The following is a 12,189-nucleotide window of genomic DNA, read 5'->3' on the forward strand; positions in this document are numbered from 1 at the left end:
TATTATAGTATAATTGTTCTATTTTATTATTAATCTCTTGCTGTGCCTAATTTATGAATTAAACTCTATCATAGATACATATGTTCAGTAAAAAATAGTATACTTGACCTTTGAACTTCATGGGTCTACTTATATAGATTTTTTTCAGTAAACAGAGTACAGAACTGTAAATGTATTATCTCTTATGATTTTCTTAACATTTTCTTTAGCTTCCTTTATTGTAAGAACATAGTATATAAAACATATACAAAATACATGTTAATTGACTTTATGTTACTGGTAAGGCTTTCAGGACTTTTAGTTTATATATAGAGTTCAGTACTGTCTGTGGTTTCAGTATCCACTGGGGGTCTTGGAACATATCCCCCATGGATAAGGGAGTGGGGAAGAACTACTGTATTTCTTCCCTTAGTAACCATGTAAATGAAATTACTGCTTTTGATATATTATTGGAGAAAAAGGATTACTTGTTCCCCACTCTACTTTTCTCTTATTTGCATGCTTGGAGTTAATGCCATTAAATGGACGTAGCAAAGAGTTACAAGCTGGTTGTTTTGAAGACAAATTTAGATATAGTCCATAGGCAGTTTCGATAAGCAGTTCAGACCGTTGTACAGGATAGGTCAGAATCTAAATTCTGCAACAAAGGGTGTTAGGGATAACCCATTAATGCTTCTAATGATAGGTTTTCAAGGAATTTTTTGTTGTTATTTAATGTGATACCCTAATGGCAAAACAATTAACTAAGAGTTAACTTGGTTAGGACACAGTTATGTAAGAATTTTTTCATGTTTCATCCTAAACATTTATGAGACGTATGCAGTATATAGTTTTAATGTAAAAACATCTAAAAGTATTTAAAAAAATTTTTTTAACCCTTCTCCTCTTTACCCACCTTTGAATTCAGTGCATACTTCAGAATGGTAGAGTGTTGAATTTGTACATTAACTAGATCTCCTCTTTTTCTTTTTTCTTCCATTTGTCCAGCTTGGGGTTAGTAATAATACCCACAGGTGAGCATAGTAAGGAAGAGGTAAATGGATGAATGTCTTAAAAGAAGTTTACAATTCTAGTAAGAGTGATATTGAAGATAGATTACAGTATTTTTGTTGCAGGTAAAGTGTCATATTGGAACTGTGATTTGACTCCTCAAATTTAAATTTAAAAATTAGATTTATGGTTTTTACTTATTCATAGTCTCTCCTACTGCCATGATTTTGAGAATTCAAGATAAGAAAATAAAATTGTTTCTGAAGAACCTAGAATAACTTTCTGGCTATTTGAGGTATATATGTCAATATTTATCATACTAGGAATTATAAGTGAGCAATTAAAATATATATTAGCATATTAAAAATAACCCATCACATATAAACATATTTTTGTAAAAATATATTTTCCAAAAAGAAACTTAACAGAATGGCATTATTTTAGATCTTTGCAAATGTCTTTAGTGTTTGTCTTGATGGAAGGTAGGAGCTGGATTGTCATATTTGCTTCATTCAGTCTGTTGTGATTTCATGTTCAGTGGAGCCTCTGGTAAACTTCAGTATATACTTGTGAGAGACTGAGTGTAAAAAAGACAAATAATGTCTTTGTGTTATTATTAAAATAATTTTAACTTCGCAGAATCTCTGAAAATATCCTAGAGACCCTTGTTTCCTGGACCAAACTTTGAAAATTGCTACCCTAACAATTGCATTCAGAAGTAAAGACAATTCCAGATAGATTCAAGCAATTAAATTCAGCTTTGAGTTATTCAGTAAATATTTTATTTCAGTTTTGTAAAATGTTTTGGCATGATACAATTTAGTTTATAAAACAGCCCAGTAAAAGTAAGCAGACCCTTAACAATTTAGTAATGCTATTACAAAAATATTATTTTCTTCTGTTATCTTCTAAAATACAGACTAATTTGAGGCAGATATCATTTGTGAATCCAAGAGCAGGAAAATTGCTTATACCTGATAGTAGGATGTAGGCTCAGAGGAAAAATTGCGGTGCAGTGTTCCTCCTTGGTTTAGCTAACAGCAGATAGAGTTAAAAGGGAAGCATACTTGCTGAATGAATAGTGGCCTCTGTTGGTTAGAGGAACTGTAATTTCAGTAGTATTTTTAACAACCAAAGCACATATTTCTTTTTTTCAGCAACATCTTGGCAACTGAGCTAGTAGAAATTAATGTTAATATTATAATGGCTAGGTCACTGTGTTTTTTTTTTGTATGCATTTTAAAAGTTTTAAAATTTTCTATTGAAGTATTAATCTTCTTTATTTTAAAGAAAAGGAAGAAACATTTGTTGCTTTAGGATAACTTATTCCATGAGTAATTAAGCAATATTCATGTTATTTTTCCTTCTCTTTCTCCTGTCTCATTCATTTGGAAGATTTTTTGTTTGTGTGCTCATTTTCAGTGTCTATGATTTTATTTTATTTTATTTATTTATTTTTTTAAAAGATTTTATTTATTTATTTGACAGAGAGAGACACAGAGAGGGAACACAAGCAGGGGGAGTCGGAGAGGGAGAAGCAGGCTTCCCACAGAGCAGGGAGCCCGATGTGAGGCTCGATCCCAGGACCCTGGGATCATGACCCGAGCCGAAGGCAGACGCCTAACGACTGAGCCACCCAGGCGCCCTCTATGATTTTATTTTATTTTTTCCCTTTCTCTCCAATCCAGGGAATCCTTCTTGGTTTTTGTCTCTCTCATTTTCTATATAATTTTCCACTTTTCAGCTGTTACTCTTTTTTTTTTTTTTAAAGATTTTATTTATTTATTTGACAGAGAGACACAGCGAGAGCAGGAACACAAGCAGGGGGAGTAGGAGAGGGAGAAGCAGGCTCTCCGCAGAGCAGGGAGCCCGATGCGGGACTCGATCCCAGGACCCTGGGATCATGACCTGAGCCGAAGGCAGACGCTGAACGACTGAGCCACCCAGGCGGCCCTCAGCTGTTACTACTCTTTATCCAGTTGAAATTATACTTACTACCTGCCTAATTTAACCATCAATTTTCCTCATATATTATTTATTCATGTAATAAGAGATTAACATAACAGATTTTTTATAGTTGAAAGGGATTCATTTAGGGAATCACTTGCCCTTGATACATAGGATTATAAATCCAGTAACATCCAATACAAATTAATTATCCCTACCCCAGAGACCTGTTATTTTGAAATTGTTCATCTACCAGTCTTTATTAGTCATACATAGTTATTAACTATGTAATTTGTTTTCTTTCTAATTTCCACATTGAAGATATGTTAGCTACTTTCAGTATTCCAAATATATTATTGCCAATTAAACTTTTCATTTAAAGTGAGATTCATCCAAAGTTTTTTCACCAGAAATATACTATTTGCATCATACTTTTTGAAATATTAAAAATAGATTATAGATTACTAACTTTACCTTTTCGCATAGCAACAAGTGATGGTAGGAGATGGGAAGATTAGGCATCTGTTGCAGTAAAGTGAGAAAGAATGAGGACCCAAGTTAGAGTTTGATGGGAGAGAGAATATGGATAGTGAGGTAAATTGGTAGGACAGGGCTTGGTGGCAATTACATGGGGAAGAGTCAGGAATGGAATTGTACAGTAAGCATGTTGACAGCTGTTTTTACCACTGATTTCCTTTGTCTAGGTACTGAAAAGTTGTATAAAATACAGTTCCTATTTGAGAGGAGCTTAGACTCTCAGAAACATTAAATCTTGTCATTTAATTGATTTATAGTCTGAACTATTAGAAAAAAAGCCAGCATTTTCCCATAGTAACAAATATTAACATTTATTGCATCAGTTTTCATTACACTAACCCTTTGAAATGTTCATATGAAGAAGAGTAAATTTGATGCCTGGATCTTACAAATGTTCTATGGTTATAAACACCTCAATCTGAACAAAATAGCTTTTAAACATGTATTATGAAGTAAATAACTTCTTTTTCTGATTCCTCCTTGTTACAGATGATTACTGTGAATGCTTCCTTGTTTCCTAGCTCTGTGACCAACTCATTAATAGCAGTTGGAAATGATGGACTTCAAGAAAGAGACAGAATGGTCCGAGCATGCATTGCCATTATATGTGAACTAGGTCAGAATTTTCTTCAAGTAATAAAAATGAAGCATTTTAGGAAGTGTATATATAAGAATGTAACATTTTTTAATGTGAACTGGGTCAGAATTTTCTCCCAGTAATAAAAATATAGTGTTTTAGAAAGAATATAAGAATATGACATTTTAAAATGCCTTTCATGAATGAATTCTTAGTTATTGCTACAAAGATATGAAAAATTTTGTTTATAGGAATATAGAAATTGTCCAAATTCTAGTGTTTAGAATAAAATTGCTTTAAGTCTGGTTCTCTCAGACAGTTAACCACACAATATCTTAATATCAGTTAAAAAACAAACTATCATACATTAAAAAAAAATCTAAATGCAAAAGGATTAAAGTTAAATGGGGAAAAAACAGGGAAAAAATGGATGAGCATTTATCTGATCACTGTAAGGAAAAGGAGTCTTGAATTATCAGAAGAAATAAACAGATTTCAGCAGCTATAGATTTTATTATAAGGAGACAAAAAAACATGCAGTGCTGGAACAAACAAAAATAAATGTTACAAACATGATAGGTAAATAACTTATTTATATACAGATCAATAGGAAAAATAAATAATTCTCAAATATATGGCTAATCAACAAATTTAAAAAGTTCAACCTCACTTAAAACCAAAAAATATAATTTTAAATGACAAGAGAATTTTTTTCCCACCGAAAGTAGAGCTGATGTAGGTTACATTCACTCTTGATACAGTAAACAATAACAAAATCATAAACTAAATTTTAAGAGAATCAAACCCTATTATTGAAGATTTAAAGGTACTGTTCACAGTACATACTGATTTATAGACAAAGTCGGAAAGTTAAGGACATTTTGAAAATAAATTTGACATGTCAGTGTATGGGATGCTTGGAAAGCTATACTCAGTTAACTTCTTATCATAAAAAATGCTTTTATACATAAGCAAAAAACAATGAAAATAAGTGTATAAACCCAAGAAATCGAAAAAGAAGGGAAAAAAATCAATTTTAAGGTAAGCAGGAGGAAAGCAACAATGAAATTAATTAAATTAAAAATTAATTTAATTAGAGAACAAGACTGATTATTTAAAATAATCTATGTTAGTTGGAGAGAAACATACACGGGTACACGAACATACACTAATGTTTGAAAAACATGAAAGTCTGAGAAAGAAAAGATTAATATACAAATGAGGAAGAAAAAATAATAGTTTTTTTAATTCTGAAACAATTTTGTAAATATTTGAAAATCTTATTGAAATGAATGGATTTCCAGAGAAAATTTTATTTCCAGTTGACTCAAAAAGTAGAAAACACAACAGTTAAAAACCATAGAAGTACTTAATGAAATAATTGCCTCCAAAAAGACTCATTCAGGTAGTTTTGTCTTAAAATTATTTCAAGGAACAGAGTTATATACTGTAATCTAATTGAAAGTATTAAAATATGGAAACCTACCAATTTTTTAATGAAACTATCATTTTATATGCATATACACATAGATATACATACACACACACAGACCTATACACATATATAAAATAAAATAAAAACCCTTTGTTAACATACTAGAATATTTATTTCAGATCAACACTGTATTATTCTTAATGGTGGATCTGTATAAATACTATAAACTTTTAATTCCTAATAAATTAGTATTGCTGAAAACTTTCAGTCAGGTTAGTAAATTAAAATAAATGAGATGAAGTTTACATATTGTATATGATATATCTAGAAAACTCTGAATCAACTGAAAAACAGAACTTAAGTAGTTCAGGACAGTGAAAGTGGGTGAAAATACAGATTTGATTAGATTTATTTTGTGTTTCAGCAATAAAATCAGTAAATATATTAGAGAAAAAAGATACTATTTTCAAAGTAGAAAAGAAAACTATATATAACAAATAAAACTTGATAAGAAACATGTATGACTTGTGCATGTGTCTTGGAGGAGTACTTTTGACACTTGAATTTCACGTCAACTTGATTCTTAATAACACAGAAATGAGAACACTGGTTGTGTAGTGGAGGGGATACTGTTTGAAAAGTGGTATGAGGGAACTTTCTAGGATGATGAAATTTCTGTATCTTGATTGGATATTGGTTACAAGAGTATAAAAATTGTTCAAAATTTATTGAACTGTACCATTAAGATCTGTAAATTATACTACAAGTAATTATATATACCTCAATTTAGAAAAAAACAGAAGAAACCTAATTCTAAAATTAGGCTAGAATAAACATGAGAGATCCAACCATGAAAACATTTTTGAGAAACGATAATGGAAGGGAAGGGAAAGGGTTTTTTTTTTTTTTAATGTATTTTTACAAAAACTATTAAGCTAGGTTATTAAGAGAGAGAAAAATGAAAAGGAATTGAGTTGCAGACTCTGGTATATAGAAAACTTCAGTATATCAAAAGGATAAAATCAGTTTGGGAAGCATGCTGGGATAATTGATTAAACATTTGGAAAACAGTTGAATTTATCAATATTAAGCAAAACTCAATTTCCTGACAGATTGAAAACTGGAATGTTAATCATGAACTCATTTAAAGCACACAGTTGTATGTGTGGGCATGGTCAGAAAATGCCTGATCTTTGAAGTAAGGGAGGAATTTCTGAGTTTAAAATCTGAGATTAAAATCTAAAGTTAAATTGCAAAGCAAAGAAAAGCTGTGAAATAGACGAACGGCTAATATATCCACATTAAATGAGCAACTTCTTGCAATTGATAGGAAAGAAGAACCATTCCAGTAAAATATGGACAAAGGATATAAAAAAAGCAATTCAGTGACTTTAAAAAAAAAAAATTAGGATTTTGGGAAGAGTATATTCAATGACTCTTATTTAGATACATTTTATCCATGTTTTAAATGTCTTTGACTAGAAAGTTTTTCAAGTCAGAAAGGAAATTGTTTCAAGATAAAATCCCAGATTTCTGATTACTTTTTATTATTTATCCCCTATATACTTTATTAAGTTTTTCTTTTTTATTTTAGCACTTCAGAATCCAGAGGTGGTGGCGCTTCGAGGTGGACTAAACACCATCCTGAAAAATGTGATTGATTGCCAATTAAGTCGAATAAATGAGGCCCTCATTACTACAATTTTGCACCTCCTTAATCATCCAAAGACCCGACAGTATGTGCGAGCTGATGTAGAATTAGAGGTAGGAACTTTAATATCCTTTTCTAGCTTTACAGTATGGCTTTAAATCCATACATAGTCTTACTTTGAAATTTTTAAGTTAACTATTAACTTAAGCACGTTAATTATCAAACAAATTAATTAAGACTGACTTATCCCCAGCAATATTTTATAGCTTATTCAGTTTGGACTGAATTGAAAATATTATTCTCAAGAATAGTTCATCAACATGTAAAGTGAAGTTTATTTTTTTATTATCTGTGAAAACTTTATTAAGCCAATTAAAGCACAAGTAAGGTTGCATATACATTTACCTACTTAAGAGAACCATTTCTTTTTAAGAACTTTAGTATGTTAATTGTGTGAATAGCTCCCGCTAATTATATACTCTTTATTTATTAACCCATGCTAAAATTCTCTGGTTAGAAGCACTTGTTAGCAACTAATGACCATATATACTTGAAAGAAATAGAATACAGATCTTTCTTTTTAAAATACACTACAATTTAATTTTTTTTTTTACTAATTCAGTGTTTTTTTAAAGTCTAAAATAATAAGACTGCTATGTACTCTTTTTTTATAATAAAGTGTGTAGTGGAGGTTGGAACAGAATTACCGCAAACTAATCTTAACAGTTTTTCTGTGAATGTACTACATTGTTGTCCATTGCAGATGCCGTTCAGAGTAAGATTAAACCAATGTTTTGTTTATATTTGGGTATGAAATTATGCAAAGTATAAAGTATAGTATTGTTCTTTAGCGAGTATGCCTAAATCATTTTATGAAATTTGTCTTAAATCTCATAGTTCTGGTTTTATTAGGGCCAGTAGAAGTATTTGAGATTATAAAAGTGACAGCTTTTATCATTAACTAATAAATAAGTACAATTTTCTCCTCAATAAGTGATTTCAAATACAGTCATCATTTATGGGAGTCTATTGGGATAAACTAGCATTTTTGATATTTTATCATATGTTTAGTGTAAGTTTTTTTTTTCTTTTAATCAAGTAGAACTATAATTTTAGGATTGGTGAGATGATTACAGTAAAGGAAGATAATATGTATAGGCCTGTTTTTTATTCCTATGTAATTATAAAGCAGATTAGCAAAGCCTTTATTAAGTAAAAAAAAAAACCTCAAAAGAATATGGTAGGCATTTAAGTAGTGTCTTTGCTTGTATCTATTTCTTTAAAACCACAAATGTTTGTTCTTTTCTCCTTTAACAAGATCCCCCCAGAATAGCATAGTGATTTAGAGCAAAGACTTTGGGCTATACAGATCTGGTTTTGATTTTTTTGCTCTATGACCTACTAGCTTTATGACTTGGACAAGTTATGAGACTCTCTTGGACCCGTTTTTTCTTAGGTAAAATGAAGGTCATGGCTTTCACCTTAAAGAATTATTGTGAACAATAAATAATAATAATAATAGTAGTAGTAATACCACCAGCTAACACTCATGTAATGCTTATAATGAGTTATTATTTCCGGGTTCTTTACATATGTTAATTCTAATCTACATAAAATTCTAATGTAGGTACTTCAGTACCTAGCACATAGTAAATATTCAAGAAATACTGGTTACCTTGGATATTATTCTTCATCATCAACTTTAATATCATTATCTTCATTATATAGTCTGCTCAGAGAACATTGTCCTCGTTTTTATTAATTATATTTTACAAATTTTGATTCCAAATTCGTACTTTGATTTCCATTTCTCCATACAAAGGAGCTATTTTCAGTGCTGCTATATCTGTTGTTAGGCGCAAATCTTCCTCCTCTTAAAAAATCCCTTTTTAAATTTACCCTGGCTTTTATTTCTGCTATCTGTGATATGTTTTGACCTCAGACAGGAAAATGTGTGGATATAATATAATGTTACCAGAATAGACAGTCTGTAAGGGTTGTAAATCAGTTGTAATTTTTTATAGTAATTTTTAAAAACTGTATCTTTTAAAGTTACACTTCAGAGTAGAATAAGGTAGTTCATAGCATCTGCTATGGAAACTAGAAAAGTGGAATAATTATGAAAGTCATATATTTAAAGCAGTGTAGAGCTGTGAAAGCAGTAAGGGCCAGAGAGTGAAATTTGCGAGAGGGAAGATTCTTTGAGAGTTGCCCTGAATATCTATCTACAGATGCCCTTGGGGGCATTTGCAGATTTGGGGCACAGGCTAAAGGTTAAGAACATGATGTGGGCCTAGTAGACCAGAGTATTTTGCAGTCATGCAGGTATGGTAAGCCCAGAGATAAGAAAAGTCGCTGGACTAAGTCTGATGTACCCCTTTAGGTATTTGCTGAAACAAGACTGTGCAGGGCAAAAGCCAAGATGTCAAAACCTGAGGAAAGCACAGTGGAATATGCTGTAGTCCCCAGTGCATAGAATGCGAAGGCTTTCTAGGAGGGGCCATGGGCAACAGTTGAAAGGCCCGAAAGAAGTAGTGAATTTACACTGGTTATATGCAATTACTATTTCCTTGGGGCCATTTATTGATCAATATATAATTGGAAAAACTGAAAATCCCGGTAGGCCTTTGCTGGGATCAGAAAAACCAAAGGAACTCTTGGCATTTGTATGGTACTAAAATGACAAAACTGGGTATTTCATAGCTGATTTCTTGTTCTTGACATATCCCAAATTCTGAAGCTTTTCTGGATGGGTAGCTAAGATTTAAATTCAAAACTTAAGAAATATGTAGAAAAGATTCCCAGTTTCTCATTGCTAAGGAGAAAAATATTTGCTAAGCTCTCTGTTGAAAGCCCTGGAAGACTATACTTAAGAACACGGGAAAACCAAAGGTATACTCAGTCTTCTCAAAATTACAGTGTAGTCTCAATTTAACACAGTTGGTGATAAGGATAAGATGATCAGCCCCCCCCCCATTCTACCTAACAGAGGAAAGGATAAACCATTTCTGTTGGAGGTAACATCATTTGGAACCTTTTATAATATGCACAGTGTCTGACATTCACTTATAAATTAATTTGATTGAATGTCATGCAAAAAGATATGACCATTTGACTAAATACCCAAAAGAAAAACATTCTATAGAAACATGCCCACAGGTGATCCAGATAGTGCAGTTAGAGGGAAAGACTTTAAAACAACCATGCAGGGTGCATGGGTGACACAGGCGGTTAAGCGTCCCACTCTTGGTTTCAGCTCAGGTCATGATCTCAGGGTTGTGGGATCGAGCCCCAGAGCACAAAGTCTGCTTAGGACTGTCTCACCCTCTCTCTCTGCCCTTCCCGTCCTGTGCTTGCTCACATACTCTTTTTCTCTCACTCTCAAATAAATCTTTAAAAAAAAAAAATAAAACAACCATGCTTAATTTGTTCAGGAAAATGAAGAAAAAAAAGGAAGAAAATAGATGAAATAATGGAGAATTTGACTAGATAATTGAAATACACAGATGATTTCAGTGGAAGTTCCAGTACTGAAAAATATAATACATGAAATTCTGAACTCAATGAAAAATTAATCTTGGACAAGAAGCTATTAGTACATTAGAGGAAAAGTCAATAAAAATATCCAGGGTAAAGCAGAGAGGGAAAAGAAAGAGATGAATAGAAGACAACAAAGGTGATGAAACATAATTTTGTCTTTGGAGAAGAAAGAGAAAATGAGCAGAAGCAAATATCCAAAGAGACAATGCCCAGAACTTTTGTTTCTAAAACTGATGAGACTTCATGCTCACAAAGCTCACAAAACTCCAAATAGGATAATACAAAGAAAACATGTAGGCACATCATGGTAAGATTGTTGAAAACCAGGATAAATAAAAATCTTGAAAATAGCTCCAGGGGAGCGGGAAACCATATTACTTTCAAAGGAACATGTCTGATAGCTGATGCCCAACAGAACTCATGGAAACTAGAAGATAGTAAAGTGGCATCTTTAGAACACTGAAAGGAAAAAATGCCAGCCTAACCCAGAGAAAATGTCTTTCAAAAACAAAGGTAAAATAAAAGCTTTTTTGAGACTAAGAAAACAAAAGACCAAACAGAATGTAAAGAAACACTACTCTTGGGAAGCCTGGGTGGCTCAGTCGTTAAGTGTCTTCCTTCAGCTCAGGTCATGATCCCAGGGTCCTGGGATCGAGCCCCACATCGGGCTCCCTGCTCCGCGGGAAGCCTGCATCTCCCTCTCACACTCTCCCTGCTTGTGTTCCCTCTCTTGCTGTCTCTCTCTGTCTCTCTCTCTCTCTGTCAAATAAATAAATAATCTTAAAAAACAAACACACACTACTCTTTCTTGGATTACTTGTCTTATGTCAGGAAGGCACTAAAACGGCCTAAGGGGAGGTACCTGTGCGGAGGAGCTGAACTCTTCCTGACAATTAGCACATTGTGAGTGAACCATCTTGAAACAGGTCCTCCAGCTCCAGTCAAATCTTCAGGTGACTGTAGCCTTAGCCTTGACCAATATTTTGACTGCAATCTTAATGAGGGCTCCTAAACCATAACTGCATAGCTAAGCCTCTCATAGATTCCTGACTCACAGGAACTATATGAGATAATAAATATTTATTGTTTTTCTCATTTATTGAGAAATGAGACACACAAAGAATAAAAGAGTAAAGGGAGTCCTCAGAGGGAAAATGATCTAAGACAAACAAGGAAATGCAGGAGGGAATGAATAGTGACAGAAAAGGCAAATATATGACTAAATATAAAAGAATACTGATTGTCGAAAGCAAATTTAATAATGTCTTGTGTATTTTAAATTATATTTAATATTAAAAATTAGACCACAGTAATGCAGTAGGCTTGGCGGGAGAGTTGGCAAGGGAGATTTTAGTAGTTAAAAGTTTAAAATGAGTGACTTTATTGGCAAGATTGCTGAATACAAGGACAATACACCAAATAACTTGGATTTTTTTATACTAGCCCTGAAAGGAGAAGGTAATTTATAAAATAGAACCACTTAGTAATGTTCAAAAGTAAGCACAACTAAGT

General features: G+C 32.4%; 1 protein-coding gene across 2 annotated transcripts in view; it reads left to right on the forward strand.

The window, feature by feature from the left end:
• The window catches only part of RICTOR (RPTOR independent companion of MTOR complex 2), a 120,653-nt gene that overhangs the window by 62,272 nt on the left and 46,192 nt on the right, over nucleotides 1-12,189 (forward strand). For both annotated transcript variants that reach the window (XM_028097926.2, XM_028097927.2), the window contains exons 7-8: nucleotides 3,964-4,090; nucleotides 7,081-7,250. In XM_028097926.2, coding sequence (XP_027953727.1) covers nucleotides 3,964-4,090; nucleotides 7,081-7,250 — 297 coding nt within the window. The remainder of the gene's footprint in view (nucleotides 1-3,963; nucleotides 4,091-7,080; nucleotides 7,251-12,189) is intronic.

This window comes from Eumetopias jubatus, unplaced genomic scaffold (assembly GCF_037043125.1).
Source record: "Eumetopias jubatus isolate StellerSeaLion01/CBP00866 unplaced genomic scaffold, mEumJub1_p1.0 scaffold_5, whole genome shotgun sequence".
Taxonomy (NCBI): Eukaryota; Metazoa; Chordata; class Mammalia; order Carnivora; family Otariidae; genus Eumetopias; species Eumetopias jubatus.